General features: G+C 42.4%; 1 protein-coding gene across 1 annotated transcript in view; it reads left to right on the top strand.

Moving 5' to 3' along the window:
- Positions 1–20,915, top strand: part of TMEM79 (transmembrane protein 79) — a 109,046-nt gene extending 88,131 nt beyond the window's left edge. The window contains exon 4 of the mRNA XM_069607111.1: positions 19,630–20,915. Within this exon, the coding sequence (XP_069463212.1) occupies positions 19,630–19,837 (208 nt within the window). The 3' untranslated portion in view covers positions 19,838–20,915. The remainder of the gene's footprint in view (positions 1–19,629) is intronic.
- Positions 20,916–23,172: the final 2,257 nt, after the last annotated feature.

The raw sequence follows: 23,172 nt of genomic DNA, 5'->3' as shown, positions 1-23,172 counted from the left end.
GCTCTGGCCTTTTTTTAGGGCCTTCAATTTCAGCTGTTTTTCTTTAGTTGGTCGTTTCCTCTTCAAGAGGTTTGTCCTTCGAGGTCTTAGACCTTTTTGTACTGCTTGATTCTCGTGATTGCTCCTCGGATTTTTGCTTGTTACAAGCAAGTATCGATCTCGTACTGGATTCCTCTGTTGTCTCTATTGGATCTTTGTCTTTTGTTTTTTCTAAGGCCTGTGCCTGGTAAGTTTGGGTGCTCATTGCTGAACTTGATTTGGTCCGTTTTAATTTGGGGGGGGGGGTCTTGGTTTGTCCGAAATGCCAGCGTATTTGGGGTGATAAACAACCACTTGTAGGTGTTTGTGCTAACGCCGGTTGTTTGAGGGGTTTTCCTTGGGGTGACGGTAGGATCCCTTCAAGGATTTCCGTATCTGAAAGTTTGAATCGATTTACTATAGGGGTTTTCCCTAGTTTTTCAAAGAACCTTCCAATCAAATTGTTAGTTGGAGTTGTCAGTTTGCCTAGTTTTTTAGGCTGCAACTTCATTGACGCTCTTAGATTTGGGGTTGAGGAGCAAGTTGCAGTGAGTTTTGTTTGTAAATTTTGGTTTCCTTGGCTTTCATCAGGTTTGGACTCAAAAATGTTTCTTTTCCATCTTCTTTTTGCCCAATAAGTGATGGGTTCAGTTCATTTTGACACAGTTCCTCGTCATGATTTTCTATTGCTAAGTAGGTCTGAGTCTTGGCCCAGTTATGTTCTCTCAGGCTATTGAGATCGTCTATTTCCTGTTCGTCTGTGTCTTCCGTGTTCGATATAGTTCAGTTAAGTCAAGTATGTTTTCTAGGGTCCGTTAAGTTTGAATAAGGGCTTGATAGATCAGCCCGTGTTGTTACTGGATGCACCTCTGTCCAGCTTGCATATTTAAACTGGATATGAGGTTTTCTGTCATTTTTCCTTTGTTTGGAATGTTCTGATCAAAACACTTTTTTTGACCTTTTTCTATGTTTAGACTTGGTGAATTTGTTTGACGTTTGTTCACAATTTTGTTCACACCTGCAGGACACATTGAAAATAAAGTGAGTATTTTCAGCTGCTGTTGCTCAGATCTCTTTCTCTCTCTTTCTCTCTCCTCCCCCACCAGGGGGCAGATCGCAGCCCTCGTCTGCGTGTCTCGCCTTTCCTTGCTCCCCGGGAAGCACCGAACAAAGCCTTCCCTGCCCCTCAGCAGTCCTGCTCAGCGGCGCCTCCCCCTCCCCGAGCTCCGGGGCCCCGAGAATCACCCACACCCCCAGTCTACCCTTGCTCGAGGAGCAGATCGGCAACTTCCCACTCTAGCTCCCCTTCTAGGGCTTCATCCCATGGTAAGCCATACATGTGGGGGGAAATAAAAGGGGGATTGGGGCGAAAACTTTTATCTTGGCGCATGATATAAGTCAGACGTTTCTCTCGGGTAGTTATTTTTGGAAATTTTCTGTGCCTGGGTTTCTGATGAAATTTTCACAGTTAGGTGGCCACTTCTCAACAGACGGCCGTTTCTTCTGGATCAGTTGCCAGGGGGGGCTTCTGCCAGGGGGGGCCTCCGTGGTGGTAGGGCTGTCATTTTGGGCTTTTTTGTTTCTGCAGCCGTTTGCTCATGATTTTGGGTCACAGTTTGTTTAACATGGATGTCAATAAGAGGTGCCGTCATCCTGTCAGCCGGACTGCCAGACTGCACCTCCTCGCAGCTCTTCGCGGCCACTCCGCGGTCAAAATGGGTTTTTAAACCCTGTGGCTCAATGAAAGGCAAGGAAAGACTTCGCTTTGGAAAAGTTTCAGAGCTTTCTGCCAGACTGCACCTCCTCGCAGCTCTCCGCATGTGCATTGGCATAAGCAAATCATTAGAAGGGGGGCACCCTCTTCTGCATGCAAGTGGTAATGAAAATGTCATTGGAACAAATCTTTCTAATACTCCAGATTTGTCAGCTTATGCTTTTTCCTCGGATTCCTCAGACTCTGAAAGTGACCCTGCCTTAGTCCCACACGTGTCTGGCTGTCACTGTAGTGAGTGTATCCCCGGCAATGCAGCTAATTTAATAATTGCCAAGATAGATGCACTATCCGCCCTAATTGTAACTATCGCTAAGGAACAAGTGGACTTTAAACCTATCCTGACAAACATTGTCATTCTGGTTTTGGCTAACTCGTCACCAGTTTCTATTGGGAGCCCTATATCCGTTGTTGCATCCCCCTTGTTGCAACGTAAACTAACTGATCCGAAGCTGACTGCTTGTAATCTCAATCCTTCTAGGACAAGTCGAGGTATGAACCCTGTTCTCCTCCAGTAAAAGTAATTCACAGTAGGAATCAATCACTTGCTACTTATTCAGACTGGGACTATGAGGAGATACTTATTCCTCCTATTTCTACAGTGGTTGCATGCTGTTCTAGATATCTTATGTCGGCCTGCACTACAACTATGGAAAGAAGAAAAAGCTTAAGGGAAATATGAATACAAACGGCGTTGCTTCTGGCCTTAAAAAGAAAACTACAACTGTCAAATGTCATTCCAAATCGCAAAATATTCGGACTAAAACACTGGTAACAAACCGGGTGGTTCTATAAAGCACGTTCAATTACATGGCTCATTAGACTAAGGGCTGCATTCTTTGGCACACATCGACAAAATTGCTCCATCTTAACCGCAAGTTGAGATCCTACCAAGTGAGCAGGGAAGGAGAGATACACTTTCACTGATTCAAACTAGAGTAACTACACATTTTCCTGGAAATTGGACCGTTTCAGTTCTGGTGGAAGATGTCATAGCTAAGACTATCTTGGCTCGTCAAACCTACTTGGCTGATGAAAATATCTCTGCTCCCGGCAAATGGGTACTTTTAGAGGAATGCAATCCTACTAAGTATAGCCCTTTCCTAAATAGAACTCAGATTTTGGACCTATTCAGCAGAATCAGTCATTGTCATATTTCTTCTGCTGCCATGCTCCAATTCTTTTTTTTTTAAAATTTGTTTTAACGTGTTGTAGTTTTAAAATAAACTTCTTTACACATTTCCAACAACTGCAACATCGATCCACATCTAGTTGGTATCAAATTAAGAAGACTTTTGTCCTTTGGATCAGGCCTAAAGCTTGATTGTCTTAATTTGTCCTTGACTCTTCTGCTTTTAGCACATCATCCAAAAAGTCAATTCCTCCAAATGTGCGGCCACTCTTTTCGCCCGCTAAGAATAGGCTCTGCCATTCGTTGGATGTCAAAGAGAGTGCTTCTTCTATATATTTGCCCAAGTAAATTGTTCTTTTTACTCTCAGGTTTTTGCAGCTTGTTTTAAGATGTTTTGTGGATTCTACAGTGTTCGGTATGCCACAATGTCTACAATTGTCTTGGTAACCTTGCTGGCATCTTCTATATAGAACTTCCTTTGTTTGGTATACAGTTTTAATCTCAGGAATTGGTTCAGATGATAAGTGCTTTGAAATTTCTTAAGATATGTTTGGATCTTGTTAACTGCTCTGGGCTCCCAAGGAATCGGTGCCAGAAACTTGTATTTCATTCTGGTGTCTTGGTTGGTATCCAGTCAGGTTTTTTTACCCCATCAGGATTAATCAGTTGGTCGGTTATTCCATTCAGTTGGCTTAGTTTGATTAAGCATTGTTGTTCCCATTCTCCAAGAGGCCAAGATTGGGTCCCATCTTCTTTTTTCCACAGAATTTTATAAGGTATTGCCGCCTCTTGCATTATTGATTTCCTAAATAAGGCAAGAGTTTTCCATGTTGGCACCGATTTGAGAGATTGTAAACCAAGTTTGCTTCTTATAGCTGCTATCGGCGTGCTCTTCGGAAGTCTCAACACTTTTTTAAAAAAAACAGCCTTCTAGGCTGGGCCGGATGTTACAGTTCATGCTTAGGCTGTTTCACTTCCGCAGGTCACTTGTGGAACGACTTTTTGTTTGTAGAACAATAGTAAAGCCATGAGAATACATTTACCATATCTGGTGTGGATAATGGCTCATTGAGTAGCTAGCACGTAAATTTTTATCTTTAAGTTGTTAATCCAATCTGCTTCTCCTAGGGTTTTCGAATTGGCTGCTGCGATCATCGCATTACTTCTACCTGTTATATAAGTTCCGGGCATATGGACCACCGGAAGCCTGATCTTTTTTTGTTTCTGCCAGATCTTGTGGTCAGATTCACGATTTCTGATTTTTTTTAGAGTTAATCGTTAGCAATATCTCTTTAGAGCTTCAAGCTTTCGTTGCAATCCAATCTTTGTCCTGTCAATCAGTACTATGTCCTTGGCATAAATGATCCATGCCACGTGATGGTTGTTTATTTTTGGTGGAAAGTCATTCACCACAATCCTAGCTTGTGGAACGTCTGCCAAGTAGAGGTTAAATAGTGTGGTTGCCAACGGACACCCATGTTTGACACCACATTCTGCAGAAATAGTTGCAGATAGGTTACCTTGCTTATCGAGCATCACTTGGACTGACGTGTTGGTATGAAATGCTTTTATTTGTTCAATTAATTCTACTGGGCAATTCCAGTTGGTTAATTTATTCCACAAGGTCTCCCTATTGATGGTATCGAAGGCCTGTTGGAGGTCAATGAACACCAAGTAAAGTGTACCTTTTTTGTTTTTAACCTTTGTATATTTAGAATGTTCAAGATGAACAGATTTAACTCAGTCCCAACCCCCTTAGAGAATCCAGTCTGTCGATGATGTAAGATATTAGAATCCATTGCCCATTTAACCAAACCTTTTTGTAACATAGACTTGTAAACCTTTCCAATAACGTCTAATAGCGTGATGGGCCTATACTTTCTCAGATCTTCTTTTTAACCATGTTTGAAAATTGGGATTGGAATTGCAGTTGTCAAAGAGTCAGGAATGTTTTGCATCTTTATTATTTGTTGAAAAAGGGTTGCCATAATGATGCTCCACTCCTCCTGGATTTTGTTTCAAATGGTGGTTTGTCAGTCTGTCTGGGCCCGAAGCATTCAAAGATTTTAATTTCTTGATGGCAGCATAAATTACTCTTTCATTGCTTTCCATTATCTACACTGAGGAGGAGGAGGAGGAGGAGGCAAGCAGTTTATTTGAGTCTGTCTTGATTTTACGGAATACTTCAGTATAGTAATGTATCAATTTTTCTTCAGGCAAGAGGCAAGCCTCTGAATTAAATGTTGTTTGGTTTAACATTGCCCATATTTCTCCAGTGTTTTTAGAAGCGATTGTCTTAAGCATTGATTCTCCACGCTCTTGATCATGTAGAAAACTTCTGTATTGTTTCCTTTTTTATATCTAATCTTTTAGTAGGTGCATTCATTTGTTCTATTTTTATTAGATCATTCAGTAATAGGTTTTTCTCTGTATCTATGGTCAGGCTATAATGAGGTTTTTTGTTTTCTGTTGGCATTTTTAAAACCAGTATGTGTGTCTTCATAGATCGCCAGTACGCAAGTATTATTCACTCAAATTGATTTTTCATCTGCTATTCGGTTCGAGAGAGAGTTGGTTAAATTGGTTATTTTTTGTTTGTTTAATTTCAGGGGATTTCTTTTTTATTTTTATTATTTCTTTTGTTTCTTTGTTTAGTTATTTCACCCATATTGTATCTTTTTTTTCCATTGGGTTCCTCCCTTTCCAAGTCATGAGTAACATTTCATGGTCGCTCTCCTGTGTTACTTTGATCTCAAATCGGTCTATAAAATGCATATAGTTGTAGGAACTCCATACATAGACAATTGTTGACGTTGTTATTCCATTTGACCATGTTGCTTTCCCTGGAGCATCTCCTGCTGTTTGACCGTGCAACATGTAACAATTCTTTTTACTGAGGATGTTGCTCCAGCGTCGGCTGCGCTTTTCCAGGCTTGCAGAGTGAGTTGTTTCAAAGTCAATTGGTTGGCTTTTGGAGTCCAAGCAGTGTAAATTCATGTCGCCGCATATCAAGCTATGTGGATTTTTTATGTTCTTGATAGCACTTATCAATGAGATTGGTGTTTAGGGCTATGAATTCATTTGTGGTTATCAGTTCTGGATTCCAGCAGACATTTATTAACATTGTTATTTCAGGAAATCTGGTATCAACTTGGTCTTGGTGTAGCACTGTTGCTTGTATAAACGGCTTTGGATTTATGGTTTCCAAGATTTTCCATACATTTGTATTTTGATGCATGTTACAAGGCCTGCGATGGGGCTTCCTTTTTGGCCTTTGATAGCAGGGTTTAGGAGTGCGTTATTCCCTTCTCTTTCTGGAACTATGTCTCTTGTAAGCAGATTACTACGTTGTCATTTGACTCTTCCAAGTTGTGCTTACATAAATGTTTAAAACCTCTCGTGTTCCATGATAAAAGTGTTTTCCTTATTTCCTTTTATTGCTCTTTTTGCTACAGTTGCATTTCCGGGAGCAAAGCCTGAGCGAGCCAGCTCCAAGACTTGTCTTTATTAGTACTTCTACAGGCCTTTTGTTTGCTTTATCATTAATATTCGTAAAGGTAACCTTAAAATGTCGTAGATTGTCTTTCTTTTTGCTGGAGAGTGTTTTCCTCGCTACATTTTAAATCTTTTCAATTAGATTTTTGAGTTATCCTTATCATCAGGGATATCATTTTATGTCAAAACCAAGCGGTTGCAGATCTGACCTTGTGTTCAACAAGGCTAGTTTCACTATTTTGCAATTGACATTCTAGTCTTGTTTCCTCTATATATTAAATTATTGCAATATCCTCTGATGGTCTAGAGTGTAGACCTGGAACGCAGTGAATCCATTGCATCACATTTCTGCGGTTTAGGTTCACTTCGTTGTTTCCGGTTAGAATATTTACTAGAATCACCTTTTCTCGTGTAGGTCTGTCCCGATCTTGATTATGTTTAGAGCTGTGAATATCTGTGTTTTTTGTAGCTTGCCGAAATGGTTGCTTTGGTTTGATAGGGTTCCAGCAGTTCGCATTAAAAGGCCATGGGGGATCGTCTTTTGAGGGCTTGAAGTGATTCTGTCGGTTCCTTTTTTCACACAACGTTATGAAGGTCGGTGACTTGTCACTAGCCTCTGTGTTCAATTCGCTGTTCGCTCTAGGTGGTGTTCTGGGGCCAGTGAGGCTTATGTCTTCTGAAGAGTACTCACAGCAACTAACTGCAGGCAGGCCACTCTCCTCTAGGTATTCCGACAAATTTTCTAATGGATTATAATCCCTAGTGTCCACTACGACCCTAGTTGACTTTTTTGATATTTGCTCAGTAGAACTTTTCCTGTTCTCGTCATTTTGACCATCTCCTTTCTGGTTGGTTGCTTTTGTTTTTAACCAACATTCTTTCTCATAAGTGATTTGATTCCCTGGCATCATGGTTCACGAACCACTGTAGGCATCAAAGTTCTAGAACTGCTCTGGACCTATTTGTTTTGGTTTGCTTAGTATTGCGGATATGTTCTTTTAGGTGGACCATTCTCTTTCAGATTTAGAACAGAACACCTGGTCTCCACTGTCTCCTCTCCAGAGCTTTTTCCAATTTTTTTTTCTTTTTAAATAGATCATAGCCCCTAAGACAATTGGAGGCCTGGGGGGGGGAGAGGCAGAAGATCCAGCAGTTTAGGAGCGGGCCCAGTACCCCCTGGAATTCAGAACATTGATAAGCGGGTGGGGGGTGCGGCGAGATATCATTCCCCCTCCCCCCCTTATGGCAACCTAGACGCTCTTCCACCCCTGGGGCACAGCTCACCATTCCACAGGGGTCGGGGCTCACCCAGTCCTGCTGCCATACGATGCACTAACATCAGCGGACTACGCGGAAACGTGTCAACGCCGCTCCAAAACATCAGGCAGCCCTAAACTGAGAGGAATCGCGCAAGTACTAACCAGAGTACTCCCAATACCACGCCATCCCCCCTAAAAGAAGAGGTAAGGGATTAATCAGGAGGCAATCTGAAGAGGGTAAGGGGGACAACTGAGCAGACATCTGCGACCCCTGCAGGGAATAAGAAGTCAGGACATTGAGCCCCCTAAAACTGTACTTGGCTCTTAAGGGGCGAGCGACAAGGAAGTGCAAATACACCCTGCACCTCACTGCACCAGGACAGTTGTGGAAACCGTTTGAAGAAGGAAAGGGGTGTGCAAGACATAATCCCAAAAATGCACTGACTGTGTGCATTTCCTGACAAGACCAACGTAAGATCAATTCTATTGACACCGAACTAGCCTCCAAGCCACTACAGTAATTGCTGCAAGTCTATATGAAGGTTGGGCTGGCAACAAGAGAGAACCTCTGGTAACGGAGTTAAAGCTCGGACAGTACTAACACTAGCAGGTGCATGGATTTGCCTCAAAAGGTGAACCGAACACCCTACATTCGGTTAGCTTTGGCTCCACACCATACCCACCAGGTATAGGAAATTAGGAAAGCTGGATTCTAAAGCTACTCCTTCGGATACACCCCCTCTGAGAAAGAACGATGCCTAAGAGCTAAGAAGGGTAGAGGAACCATCGACAAATACACAACAGCGATACAGAAGGACACAGAACCTGAGATGGATGAAGAAATGCCCTCACAGGAAATACAGGCCCCATCGGCACCGATGATGGATCCTCAGGTGGTCTTTCTAGCCATGCAGCAGGGTTTCTCAGCCCTCAACGCCAAACTTGACGCGATAACAGCCAATGTGGCCTCCATCAAAACACAACTAGACAAAACGTTGCGCATGACCGAGGCAGAGACGAGAATTTCAGGCACGGAAGACGCGTTTGAGACCTTGAAGAACACTGTCTCCACAATGGCAATAGAACTAGGGACGGTGAAATCCAAATGCGAAGATTTAGAGGCGAGGTCACGGCGGAACAACATTCGCATAGTTGGAGTTCCGGAGGAGGCAATGAAAGGGCAATGGAAAAAGCAGTAGAAGACTTGTTGCACACTCTCCTGGGAGACCCTGGATGGTCACCAATGTTCATAGTGGAACGGACAAACGGGTCACTCGCCCCAAAGCCTAAACCCGGGGCATATCCTAGACCTATCATAGCCCGCATGATAAACTACAAAGACAGAGATTTGATTTTGAAAACTGCCAGAGAAAAACAAGAGCTAAGATGGGAGGCCAACACCATACGTATTTTTCCAGACTTCACTCTGGCGGTGCAACAAGAAAGGAAACTCTTCACGGGGGTCAAGAAATTGCTACAAGAACGACAAGTTCAATACGCTATGCTCTATCCGGCCAGACTCAAAATCCAACATCAGAACAAAATATTTCTTCACATTCCCGGAGGAGGCGGCGAACATTTTTGAAACGCACATCCCCGCCACAACTAGACAACCTGGAACAGAGGGGAATTCATGAGTCCCTGTAGACATATAACAGCAAGCACTTTATTGTCATAAAATGGATTAATGACAGCAATGGCCCCACCTTGGGAGGCCAGCATTTGGGGGGGTACATGTCTTACTCTACAAATTGTGTTGATGAACATTGCCTCACAGGTGTACATATGAGTGAGAGCAACAACGCAGAACCGGATACACTATACATGGCCTATGTTGGCATGGGCACTAGGAACCGCCACAACCCCCCCTGTAGCAGGTGCACGTGAAGTTGATGGGTGGGGAGGATTGGGACTAAAAAGGCATAGTTGAAGTTAGGGGAACTGTGAGGGAGGGGGGAACGGGACAAGTTGGGACTGTTGGGTTTCAGTTACGGAAAGAACGGCATTAAAACAAAAAGCACACAGGTACTGAGCACAAAGGTTATTAAGCATATAACGGAAACATATAGGCATGCATATGTTGCAATGACCTCGTAGACAATGGCTAAAGTAGGCTCGGACAATATTAAAATACAGAGCTGGAACGTACGAGGCTTGGGATCCAGAATCGAGAAAAGGAAGGTTCTAGCAAATATCAATAGACAGAACCCCAAGATAATCTTCCTGCAAGAAACCCACACAGGACCCCAGCAGGGAGGGCAACTGGTACCAAACTGGGGAACGCACCAATATTTCACAACATATTCCAAACGGGCGAGAGGGGCGGCGATTTTAATACATAAGACCTTGCCGTTTAATTGTATGTACGCTGAATGTGATCCCAAGGGGAGGTATGTGCTACTCCATGGCACTCTCTGTGACAAGGAGATAGTCCTTCTTAATGTTTATGGCCCAAATATCGATGTCCCGGAATTCTACTCCACAACATTTGAAAAACTGGCAAACTACCCCACGGGCTATGTGATATGTGGCAGAGATTTTAATATCATCCTCGACATACACTTAGATCGCACATCAACACAAACGAGCATTAACCAAGGCAGCACAGAAAATACTTACACATATGTCAGACTTAAATCTTAAGGATGCAAGGAGAACATTAAACCCTTCTAAGAGAGAATACACATATTACTCCACAGTGCATGACATGCATTCTAGAATAGATCTAACATACTCTGATCATTTGCCAATACAGCTAATACTGCAAATTCCCGGTAGTACGGTTAACAGACCACCATGGAGATTCAAACCCGTAGCCCTGCGTGACGTGGTATACAATGGTGCAACAAATACAAGAATTCTTTGACATTAATGAAAGCTGTGTGTCCAGTCAGGCAATATTGTGGCAAGCATTTAAGGTATGCGTTAGAGGTAATTCAATATCCACAGAATGCGGAATCCTCAAAGATATCAGAGGCAGACTGGCACGATTAGAGACACAAATAACCTCTGTACAATCCCAGTACGCACACACCCCATCATCACAGTTTAGCACAGAAATTAAGATTAAACTAGATGAATACACAGAAGCAGCGGATCAGGAGATCCGATACTTCGATAAACCAACCGCGGCGCACCGATATGGGGAAGGCGAACGCCCAGGGAGACTTCTGGCCAGAACAGTACGAGGAGAAAGAGGTCCAACAACCATACCATACATACAAACACTGAATGGCACGGTGACCACAGACTATAGTAAGGTGAAAGAAACATTCTACGCCTTCTATAAAAAACTGTACTCTCCTCAGTGCAACGTCACTGATGAAGAGATAGACCATTATCTTTCTCAGATACCAACGACCCTCATAGCCAATGCCACTAGGGACTCATTAGAGAATCCGATCTCGGAGGCAGAGATAGTGGAGGCGATCAGAGCACTTCCCAACGGGAAAGCCCCCGGTACAGACGGCCTAGGGGCAGAATTCTATAAGGAATTCAGTCACTGGTTAGCTCCCAGACTTTATGCTGTATGGATGGAAGCCTTAAATAAGGGAAAACTCCCGAAACCACTAGAGAGGCAGTAATTACGCTACTGCTTAAACCAGGGAAACCCCCCCCCCCCCCCCCCCGAGGATTGTGGTTCGTATAGGCCACTGTCTTTAATAAATACAGACGCGAGTATTTTAGCAAAAATACTAGCAACCGGACTAACACCGCTGATGCCCTATGTGGTACATGAAGTCCAGGCAGAGTTTATTATGGGCAGGTCCACAGCAACAAATATAAGACTATGCAACAAAGTTCTAGCCGCAGTACCCGCCGAAACTCAAGGGATAGCGGTATCCCTCGATATGCAAAAAGCATTTGACACAGTCTCCTGGCCCTTCCTATTTGGGGTACTACGAAATTATGGGTTTGGCCCAAAATTCATTAAATGGATTCAAATATTATACACCTGTCCCCATGCCAAGATTAGAATAAGCGGCACCTTAACAGACCTACTAGAGCTGCACGGTGGCCCCAGACAGGGCTGTCCATTGTCACCTTTATTGTTCGCCTTAGTAATAGAACCCCTGGCTGATATTCTTGGGTCACGCTACAGCCCATATGGATTATGGCTTGAGGGCAAACTACAAATCATAACACTATATGCAGACGATATTTTACTATATTTAATGAACCCGTATCGTTCACTGGGCAAGGTCCTGGCAGAAGTCAAAAGATTCGGTGAATACTCTGGCCTATGCCTCAACCCTAACAAAGCAGAGATATTCCCACTCACAAAAAATACAATTCAACCCCAAAACTTACATGATCTCATCTGGAGCCCGATGCATATTTTGTATCTGGGAGCAAGCATTGCTAGAACGGGCCAACTATCCCGTGCCCTAAACTATAGCACACTAGCTGACACTTTATGCACTAAAATGAAGCGCTGGAGTGCCCTACCTATATCAATGATGGGGAGAATAGCCCTAATCAAAATGATAATAATACCAAAACTGTTCTATCTGTTCAGCACAGTACCGGTTTGGCTGGGTCGCGCCCTGTTTTCTAAAATGAACAGTGCCTGCGCTGCGTTCGTTTGGGGAGGACATCCTAGACTAAGCTGGAAGATATTAACGGATACGTATCCGAGGGGCGGGCTGATGGCACCAGACCTGGAATTATATTACCTGGCAGCACAGGCACACTATGCGGCACAATGGGCCACACACTTTCTCAACCCAGGAACCTCACCTCCCGCCCCGGAAGAACGGGAAGCGATCACAGCACTTCACAAGATAACTATACCGAACCCCAAGCACTACAATACCACAGACCCTGTGAAGGTATCCACCACGGCATAAGCTAAAATAGCTGACATATTTGGCACTGACAGGCTATACCACCCAAGTATGCGGCTTTGGGGTGATCCCCACACACCTTTCACTATAGATGGTGACGTGGCAATGCACTGGGGCTCCAGGGGTATCACGCAATGGGGACAGTTATTTCCGGAAAAGTGCTTTGTGCAATGGGAAGATATCAAGGTTATAGTGGGAAATACAAATGAACATAAACAACAATATATTCGGGTAAAAACCGCCATACAAAATGTATGCCCTACCTGCCCAAATGAACCTGAGATAAACATGGGGCTTGGATATACGTTTACGGGGGGACACAAAAAATGACAGCCTCTGCGCTCTACAAAGTTATAATGCAGACTCGCCCAGTTGAGAACCATACAGCTAGAAGCAAGTGGGAGCAAGATTTGGGGCAACAAATAGAGGATCAAGAATGGTCCCAGATCTGTGCACTGACCAAACAAATATCATGCAATTCCAGATTCAAACTAATTCACTATAAAATAGTACATAGGACACATTATAAACCATTAAAGCTCAAACGAATATACCCTGCCACACCGGGAGCCTGCCCGAGATGTAACACTGAAGACGCTAATATATATCATATGCTCTGGGCATTTAATAAAGCTGAGGAGCTACTGGGCAGAGGATTGCGAAGCTCTAGTTGTGATGGCAGATCAACCGGTGGAATGGTCACCGCGGATATGTTTGTTTGGGGGTGGTGGGGAAAATGAACCCGACATGGCGAAAACTTTTGAACCTGAGCCTATTAATAGTCAAAAGAGCAATATTAATCAAGTGGAAAAATGCACACCCCCCAACTAAGGCGGACTGGGACAGAGATATGGTATGGACTAATGACACTAAAGAACTGTATATAGACTCGATTATATTTTTATATATATATATGTGCATTACCTGTGTGCAATGATAAATAATGTTTTTTTTAAAAATAGATCATAGAACTGCCCATTTAATGCCTATAGGGCTTTGGCTTTTGTTCCATCCTGGTTCCTCAGCATTATAGCCTTCTGATGTATTTGATACATTACATTTTTTTTTGTGGTAGAGAGTTCCTTGCTGTGTCCTGCCATTTAACTCCTTTCTCGGTTTTTCTCTTTCTTTATTGGCAGTTAGATGCACCCCAGGATCTTTAATTCCTTTGTTTTAAGCGTCATTCTCAATCAGCACCTTCTGGTTCTCGTTTATATTAGTGTTGCTACTGGAAATTTCTTGTGTTGGTGATGTGGTTTGACTGCTATTTTTCCGCATCCATTTGAGACTTTTGCGTCCATCATATTTTTCCTCTCTACATGTTCACTCTGTGCTAAGTCGCTGAGTCTTGCTTGCCAAATTGCTGACGTTTCTACTTCCTTATTCAATCTTTCCTGAATTGAGTCAATTAAGGTTTGGATCGGATATCATTTGGTTTGTATCATAGCCAACATCGAGTCGCATGTATGTTTTCATATATTTTAGGATAAGGTGCCAGAGATCTTGTCAGGGCTGCCGTTTTATTATTGTGAATTTGCGGCCCTAGGTCAGCCGGCAGGGAAGGCAGATTCTTCTCTTCTTTTTGACTATTAGCCATAGGTTCCATTGATAAGAACATTGGTGATTCTGAAGATTTCTCTTCATTCAGGTGCTTCTTTTTAGGAGCACTTTCGTTTGATTTTTTTTAAAATACATTTTTGATGCAAGTTTGAAGGATGGAGTTCTACATCATTATCACTCAAATGACAATACAAGTTCTCTTTCATGATGTACATGGGGACCATGATGTTCTACATGCAAATTAATTATAGTTGGAGTAGAAGCAACTTGTTTTTCAGAGAACGTTTGGTGTCGGACTTCAAAAGCAAATCTCAGAGATTGTTCACATGTTTGTTCTAATTTCTTTCAGGTCTGTTTAACTTTCTTTCAAACTTTGTGTCGCATTCTGCAATACATTTATCTGCTTTATCTGCTGGTGTTTGCCTTTCTTGTAGTGCAAGTTCCTCGTTGTAGCTATGGAGGATGTGGTCTCTCCTGGTATCATTGTGTTGATAATTTGTCTCCTTTGGATGTAACCTCCTTTTCAGAAGTTGTCGGCTTATTTCCTTTAATCTCTTTATAGATGATGTGACTTTCCATAGGAGCTGCAGTATATGTATCAATATCTGCATTCAGATTTAGATGCTCTTCTTGCCGTTTGCTCCAAGCTTGGCTGTTATTTGTACAGTTTGTGACTGCTTTAATCCTCGTTATTGGGCTCATAGTGGAAGAGGGATTTGTGACTCTGTAGCCTACACAATGTTGTGACGTTCCAGCCCACTACTGGTGTTTATACTTCCTGCATCTTCCGTTACCCTTGAATCATTGTGAGGGTCATTGTTGAGGTTCCAAGGGTACAAGTTGCTTTGGTTTCTACGGGACTGTGCTGTTTACCAGACGCTGACGCGTCAACGGCCTACACAAGCTCTGGGGACTAACAGTCACCCGGCATGGACTCCTTTGGTATTGAGCTAGGCAGTGTAGCTGTCGAAGATCTTCGTCTGTCGTGTCAACTGTGCCAGTGGGCTGTGTTTCTTCCATAGCGTTTCATATATACTCTTTTGCAATTGGGTTTCCGAGTATTGTTAAATTGCCGTCTACCACGCTCTGTGTGTGCCCCTCTTAGTCATTTCATTTGGTGTTTGGAGGATCGTTAATTTTGGCATGATGTTGTTTAAGGAGGACATCATTGTTTCACTTACCGGCTATCGAGTCATTATCTCAGAGGAGGTGCTAGATGGAAGTTTAAGGCGGATCCGGTGTTGCTGCTTCCTACTGCGCGGCCCCGGCTGCTCCATCGTGGTTCCAGGAGGTACGAAAACACAATCAAGAGGCTGTTTGTCAGTTTCCTTCGGACAGATTGTTCCCTCTGGTAGATGCGTACGATTTCATGTTGCCTTTTCAAGGATTCTTTCAGTATCTTGCGTTGAGAAGTATTAAGGCACAGTGAACAATATCCTTTCTCGCAACATAGTTTTCCTGGGCACAGTAGTAGAATGGGGCCTTTAAAGCTGTGCAACTGTGAGACGTTGCTCACAGCTTTGCGCATGCACTTTCTTTTTATCCTTCGAAGTCCACCAAGCCTTGACAAGCCGAGCTTGCGAAGCTCCCAGGATTTGTAATAGATACAAGTGCCGATTGCAGGGGACTCAGATTTGCAAGGATAAACAATAGCTGGTAGCAAATCAAGGAAACAGACTCCGCTGTCTCTCTGTGTAACTGTGAGACTTTCTCGTGACTACCAAGGTTGGATAGTGCCTCTAATTGGGCATTCATATAATTCACCTCCCCTCCGATGGTGGCTTTACTAAAAATCTAAAACCTACTTACTGGAGCAAATGGGCTTTTCATTGACGATCTGTCATAGAGTTAAGAGACCAGTACAATTTGCTGGTTGCAATCAGCAATCATGAGCAAATTCTCAGGATATTGATCATCTTGCCACTGAACGTACTATCTTGCTGAAGTCCCAACTCTGCTGTGACAAAAAAGGATGAAAATTCCCAAGAAGTTGTCGAATGGGCCCCGGAAACAACAAAGAAGGGCGTGATCTGACCGACTTATCGCAGTTCGCCCTTTGAGATGGATGATCTGAAATACCAGGGCTAGAGTTAATTCCTTACACATCTGACTGGCCTTACTATGATATTAATTGTTAATTTGTTTATTTTGCAAGAAATATGGTTGACTAGAGCGTTTACCATGATGTTTTTTCTATACTGCATAACCCAGCTATCGCCTCACTGCGAGGATGTGCTAGCGGGGGTTTGGCGATCGGGACAAGAACTAAAATTCAGTTGAGTCTTTTCATGGGCATACTAGTTCTCGGTATCTTATCAGCTGTGTTCTGTTTACCTCAAAGCCTGGCAATTAGGATATTGATTTTTAATGTCTATGATCCGCCATCTGGCGGATCATAAACATTGCATGAAGCAAATGCATAAAGTAATTGGTGAGATTATCTCTTTGGTATGGAATGCATCCTAAAAGGCACATGCTGTTACACTGTGATTTAAATGTTAAAGATCTTCACTTGGAGAACAGTAGAATGTGCAGTACGGATCAACAATGGAAACTGTTCCTAAATGCACATGATCTGGAATGTTTGCCGTAACAACCGACTGATGATGGGAATCCATCTTATACATGGTCTAGCGGCCACTCCTGTTCACATATTGACTATTATTGACTATTATTGGCGATTCTGTTTTCATTGGCCTTTGTGGCTTTGTTAAAATTCTATCTAATGAGGTGAGTGATCAGCCTCATTGAGCTGGCCAATTAACATTGTCCCTACTTGTTGCTGCAGTTTAAGAAATGTAAAGATAAGGGTCAACAAATGAGTCAATCGCATAATGTGGAATTTTTCAAACAAAATACACCCTTTTGGGAAGCGTGATAGTGCTCATTTATCTGATTTGATGTACTAATACACCCACAAAAAATTATTTTACCGTAAAGACAGGGCGATCATCGGAGGGCATCCAACATTGCCTAGCAAAGATAAAGACAGCCTACAAAAAGTGGCTATTGGCTATAAGAACTGGTTGAGACAGCACAAACACTGTACTGGAAATGTGACTTGCCGTTACTTGCTGGGTTGCAATGACAAATGCAAGTTCTGGTCCTGTTTTAATGAATCTTTGGCAACTCGTTCCACAATGGAGTCAAACCCTGTCCCTGAAATGTTATGGTATTCTCATATTTATGAGCTCTACTTTGATCCTAAAATCAAAAATACTGATGTCAATGATCATATTGATGGAACGAATGTAACATCTTTGGGTTATAACCTGGACAACCTTGAAATTATCATAGTTAACCTGAAGGTCACTCGTGCCCCTGGGCCGGATGGATTACCAAATGCCCTTTTTAAAGCGAATCCTCTATTCTGGGCCAAGGTCTTTTTTAACATATTGAAGGAAATTTGGATCAGTTGCATTATCCCTAACAGTTTGCAAAGATCTATTCTTATTCCTGTGCACATAAAAGACGACTGACGTGATCCGGGAAATTATAGTTTATTGGCAATGGTGCATTCAAGGCACAACATATTTGCTACCATCTTATTAAAGAAGCTTACTAGATGGGCAGTAGATGGGGACTTGATTAAACCTTTTCAGATTGGCCTCATAAAAGCTCATAGTATGATTAATGTGTGTGCTATCCAGTATTTGATGTCTGAAGCGACCTGTGGCCTTAATCATTTGTATTGATGATTATAGATTATAGCAAGGCTTTTGATTTAGTTTATCGTCCCTTTATTGTGGAAGATGTTGAGCTGTGTTGATCCACAGCTTTTATACTTTCTTTATACAAATACTTTTGTCACTTTTCATTTGAGTTTAGCTGGAGAATTCACAGAATACACCAAAACCAATCGTGGACTCAAACAAGGCTGTGTACTAGCTCCAGTGTTGTATAATTTGTATGTAGCTGATATGGCATATTCCATCAATGCTGTTCGCAATTGTCCTCCTAAAATTAACGATAAGCCAGTCTCATGGCTTATGCAGACAACACTTATTATATTTGCTGTAACCACAGTTGTCTTACAGCATTTCATTGATGCCCTATTGAATTACGCTACCAAAAATGCAATTATTATAAATATCTTAAACTAAAATAATGTGCCTGGGTGGCACATTACCGAAAAACCTCAATTCGGCTAGAAGTTAAAAAAATGTGAAACTCTTAACTAGTGTAAGACTATATTTATTTGGGCTTCCCAATAAAATTAAATCCTTCCCCCCAATTGCGAATTGGTTATCCATAAGATCTGGAGAAAATGGCATGCTATGAAACATTACGTGGTCAAGAGGGGGGTGACAACATTTTGCAGCATTGCTTGGCTGTACCACATTAGCATCATGCCCAGCCTGCATTATGTATTGGCTGTACTTCCACGAAGATTTGTTTGTTGGCTCAAAAAAATAGAGTAAAATCTTGGGGTCATTTATATATTTACCATCTTCAGTTCCTGTTTAGGCCTTGAGTTTGGCCTCCAGCTTTTTACATCGTTCTGGCTTGTACAAAAAACTCCTTTATCTCAAAATGTTTTCATTACAAGATAATCCAAACCAATTGCAGAGCCTGATGGGTAAAAATTACGTCACAGGCACTAAAAACGAATTTCTTATAGATTTACAGCGGATGGCTGCACAATGTTTAGCGACATTAGAAATACCATCTGAAATCGCTTTAAATGCCCTGAATATTGAAGCTATTTTAAAGACTAAATCTAGGTATTGGGCTAAACTTACTAACATAGCCAAATTGTCAATTAAGAGAAGGATATATTTAGTTCTCCACACAATGCTTCTTGTCCAATATCCCTCTAAGTTCTGTTCAATTGACCTCAATTGCTTTATTCTATTTCTGCGCTTAAACATTCTCCCGACGGGAGAGTATGTTGGGTCCTGGAATTAAATTACTTTGGAGGATCGACTGTGTCGCTTCTGTGGCAGGGATATTGAGACTAGTCGTCATTTATAATCATCCTGTCAATTGGTAAATACCCATCACATCAGGGGATATACTTTGTTAACCATCTTCAACCGATAAAATAGGATCAGTTTTGGAGTACGTTGTATGGCGCCGAAATCTGTAGTCATAACTTGTGCAGCCTAAAACATATGGAAAGAACTTTGAAAGCTTTTCAAGTTGGGTTAACCAATGATTCTTTTGTTTAAGCTTTTTATAATCTGTTCTGTTTTTAAGATTGTTTATGTAGCATCATTGAAATGTTATTGAGATGTTTTAGTATGAAATGTGTTTAAGGCTTGTTTAATGGCTAAAAGCACAATAAAGAAAAACAACATAAGATCTGCTTGGTGAAAAGGACAGGTTGGATCTATTACACTTAAAGCTATTAAGGAATACAGTTTAAGATGTGGACTAGCGGGTACATCGATGACTGAATCTACGAGATATTTGCCTATTGTCCAGTTGTTTGTGGAAATATCCAACGTCTACTTGACATGCTCCTTTTGTCTCTTGCTCACAGGCAAATGCTCTATTGATGATTCTACAAGTAATATTTTCTTGCACGTATTGTTTTTCACACAGATTAATCTACTGGCTGGCTTTCGCCATGGGCCGATCCTTCCGCGGCTTTGGCTATGGCCTTACTTTCCTGCCGCTGGCTGCCATGCTTCTGGCCAACTTGTACTTCATGTTCATCATGGACCCTCAAAATATATTTGCTGTGGAGAATGCAGCGGCTCCGGACTCGGACACTTCAGCCTCGTCTTCCAAGCTGAGAATGTGGGGCTGAGAATACTGGGGTGTATGGCTGTCACTGCAGGAACAATAACGCCAGAAGATTTTGCTGAGACTATCCTGTTTTTATACACTAGTTCCATACTTTTTTAAATATCATTGTAAATGTATATATGCCTGCATAACTTGTATTTATTTCTGTCCCACAGAACTCTTCTAGGGTACTCCCAAGTAAAGGGACAGAAGCAATGTGTATTCTTGTGCTATGAGAAACCTTTGTGGAGGTCTATAATGATGGCGTAGTACAGATTTCGAATTGGGTCAGTTCCAAGTAGCTTTGCATTCAGTTACATGTTGCGCTGGGTAATTAATGAGGCAATAACTCAATTTTAAATTACTGTTGCTGTGGTATATTGCTTTTATGGCCGCTTGTTTGTAGTCAGCAATTCAGTGCTCTGAGAAACCTACTTAATAGATAAATGGATTGCGGCCTAAGGTTGTAAGTGTCCACATGTATTCCACAATTCATGACTACCCCTAGAGATTTTTCAGTGGTAAGTTAACTCTCTATCTGATCAGTCAAAAGAGTACAAAAGCTTCAAATTGTAATGTTCGAATGTAAAAATGCTTGCTTCAGGGTATTACTTCTAACCATTCAGTAGGTGTGCATTTTATGCAGAAAAACAGCAATTTTTCAAAAACCGTTATCTAATTTCTTACCATATGAAATATTAGCATATTCCCCAATTTCTTTGGTGTCCCACCGAATCCGGGACAGAAGCAATTTGATTTGCAGTTGTCATTTGCAGCTCATGGAGCTGAACAGAACGACATCGTGTGTATCTGATGACCTGCCAAATGGTGTGTTATGGAAAAAACAACCTTACTTTTTTCTTTCCATATTTTTAACACCATTTTTAAGGCAGAAAGGAAAGTTGTTTTAACATAAATGGATTGTAGTTGCGGGCACTAATTGTGGCGATGTGTACAAATCCAAATACCTTAAGTGTTTGACCTGAAAAAGCAACATAACATTTTTCCAAGTGTGGACATTTTAAATTCCTTTAAAAAAGAAATATATATTTTATTGACATAATAAACCACAGAAAATATTTGATTTTGCAGAGCGTTCACTCTAGCTTCAGAGTCATTTCTTTAAACCGCAAAACCAAGCAATCGATCCTCCTGAAGTAAAAGAAAAATACCTTCTGCGTCCTATTGCTCGTATTCTGCCTTTGAATTTATTGCACACAAAATGTATCTCCGTTGTCCTAAAATGCCAGGCAATACCATTCATAGACCATGAAATAGTGACAAGTTGAGTCAACCTATCTGGCTGAAATCCCATCACTTCGACAATTGACGCAGTTCTGCGTCATTCGTGTGGGTGCCCTGCATATTCACAATCTGTAGAAGATTGCCGAGTGCAGGGTGGACCAGCCAGGGATATGCTTCTTCTGATGGAAAGTGCACTCCTAATAATCATGAGGGTCGGCCAGGACTTCATTCAGTGAGACTGACTTTTGAAGTGCATCCTGTGGCTTTCTTTGTCCTCGCTGAGGAGACCACTTGTTCTATTATTTTATTGACGAAGAGAGTCTGTATGATGCCATGGGATCGTGAATTCAGGACACAATATGCAGTTTTCAGAGCTTTACTTGCTTGGATCCCAGGGAAAAATAAGAGTTGTAAAACCCTTCCTTAAGATTTCATGTTGGGTTCTGCAATGATTATCCCTTGTGGTGGAGGGAGTGTGGGGATACAGGTTTCTCGTCCATTCTCACACTCGTGGCACATCCATGAGGCTGAAGTGAGTGGATAAAAGAATTTGTCAAACCCCAACATGGAGGTAGACGGGTAGGTCTAGCCAGACCTCGTCTGACCCCATACTTCTTTAGTCTCCTGCGCTTCCAGCTTGCCCATAAGTTTATAGTTTAGATTAATTACAAATGTGAGTTTCATCAACTTGTAGTTCTCTAACTCCTAGCCAAGTAAGTGATTTCTAAATTGTATTCTCTGGCTTTTACTGTTGTTCTTAAATTATTGGATTCGATTTAGAGGCCTTTCTTTCTTGGTTCCTTTTCTTTTTCAGCCCACACATTTGATCAAACTGATCTATGCACCTGATGTGCATTGATCAACTATATTTTCTGTTGTTGTTTGTCACCAGTGGTTGTAAATGTTTGCTTCTCACTTGCTTAGTAGTGGCAGACTGCATGCTGTAAATGACCTCCGAGTCTGGTAAAGCTGTTGAATGAACAAGATTGTAAAGTTAAGATCACTCAAAGCTGAAAACAGTTGGCATTATTTATGACCGTTATGTGAAGCAAGCAAATCTCACTTAAACTGAACTCCTGTGCTAGCAAACTGCACTTGGCGAAGCCTGTGCAGATATTAACCTTACTTAATTGGAGCATCTTCCTATTATTAAGCACTTTAAAGACAATGGGTCCCCGGGAGTTAACCTGGATAATATTTCTGTTCCCTTACTTTTGACTCGAACAAATAAACATGTTAAAAAGACGTTTTGTCCCCTTTAGCCACCTGGCGCATTGCTCGCGGCCTCCCTGTCCTTGACCAACGTGGCAGGCCAGGTTCCTCACTACAGCCTTCTGCCTCTGCTGCTTTGTCTCCTCCTGCCGGTACCTCCACACCACCTTCTACGGCTGCCGGCTATCCTCTCCACCTAGGAGTGAGCGAAGACCCAGAACTTCACTGCATTGGCCCCCCAACTTGAACTGGGACCACTACTCTTCCAGTAACCATTTCTGCCCCCTTGTTGAAACATGTCTGCAGCTTTCTAGGATCCCTCTACTCTTCCTCATATCCTGGCTGTGTGTTTCCTCCCCTGGCTCCTCCACGTTGTACCTTGTGCCACTGCCCTCACTCTCAATTGTGGTTACTGCTGCCTTTGTTCCCCATTTTTCACCATTCACCTGCCTGCGTTATCCCATCCGCTAATACCTCCATACTGCACCTATTGCTGCTGCCTACGCCCTCACCTCTTCTTCCTGGTGCCTCCAGTCCATCCCAAAACCACAGCCCGTGACCCTTCCCTCCCAGGATCTGTTACAACAGCTACTGCTCGCTATTTCTCCCCTCCCTCCTTAAGTACCTGGTTCACTTGAACCTCCTTATTGTTATTGTAATAATCCCACCCACGCTGACCCTCTCCCTCTGTTATGCGATCTCCCAAAACTCCTTTCCAGCACTCCCTCCCCACCCTTCCACCTTCTCTACTTTTTCCTACTAATGCCCACTCCTCTCCACTATCCTCGTACCCATTCCTCCAGTCACTCTCCTACTTTCGCCCTAATCTTCTATACCCCCCTTCTGCCAGTCACTCCGCCCTCATGAACATGGCTCTCTGGAACGCCAGATCCATCTGTA

The sequence above is a fragment of the Ambystoma mexicanum genome, chromosome 1p (assembly GCF_040938575.1).
Source record: "Ambystoma mexicanum isolate Mex_15411 chromosome 1p, UKY_AmexF1_1, whole genome shotgun sequence".
In the NCBI taxonomy this organism is placed as follows: domain Eukaryota; kingdom Metazoa; phylum Chordata; class Amphibia; order Caudata; family Ambystomatidae; genus Ambystoma; species Ambystoma mexicanum.
This window is presented reverse-complemented; position numbering and strand designations above follow the sequence as displayed.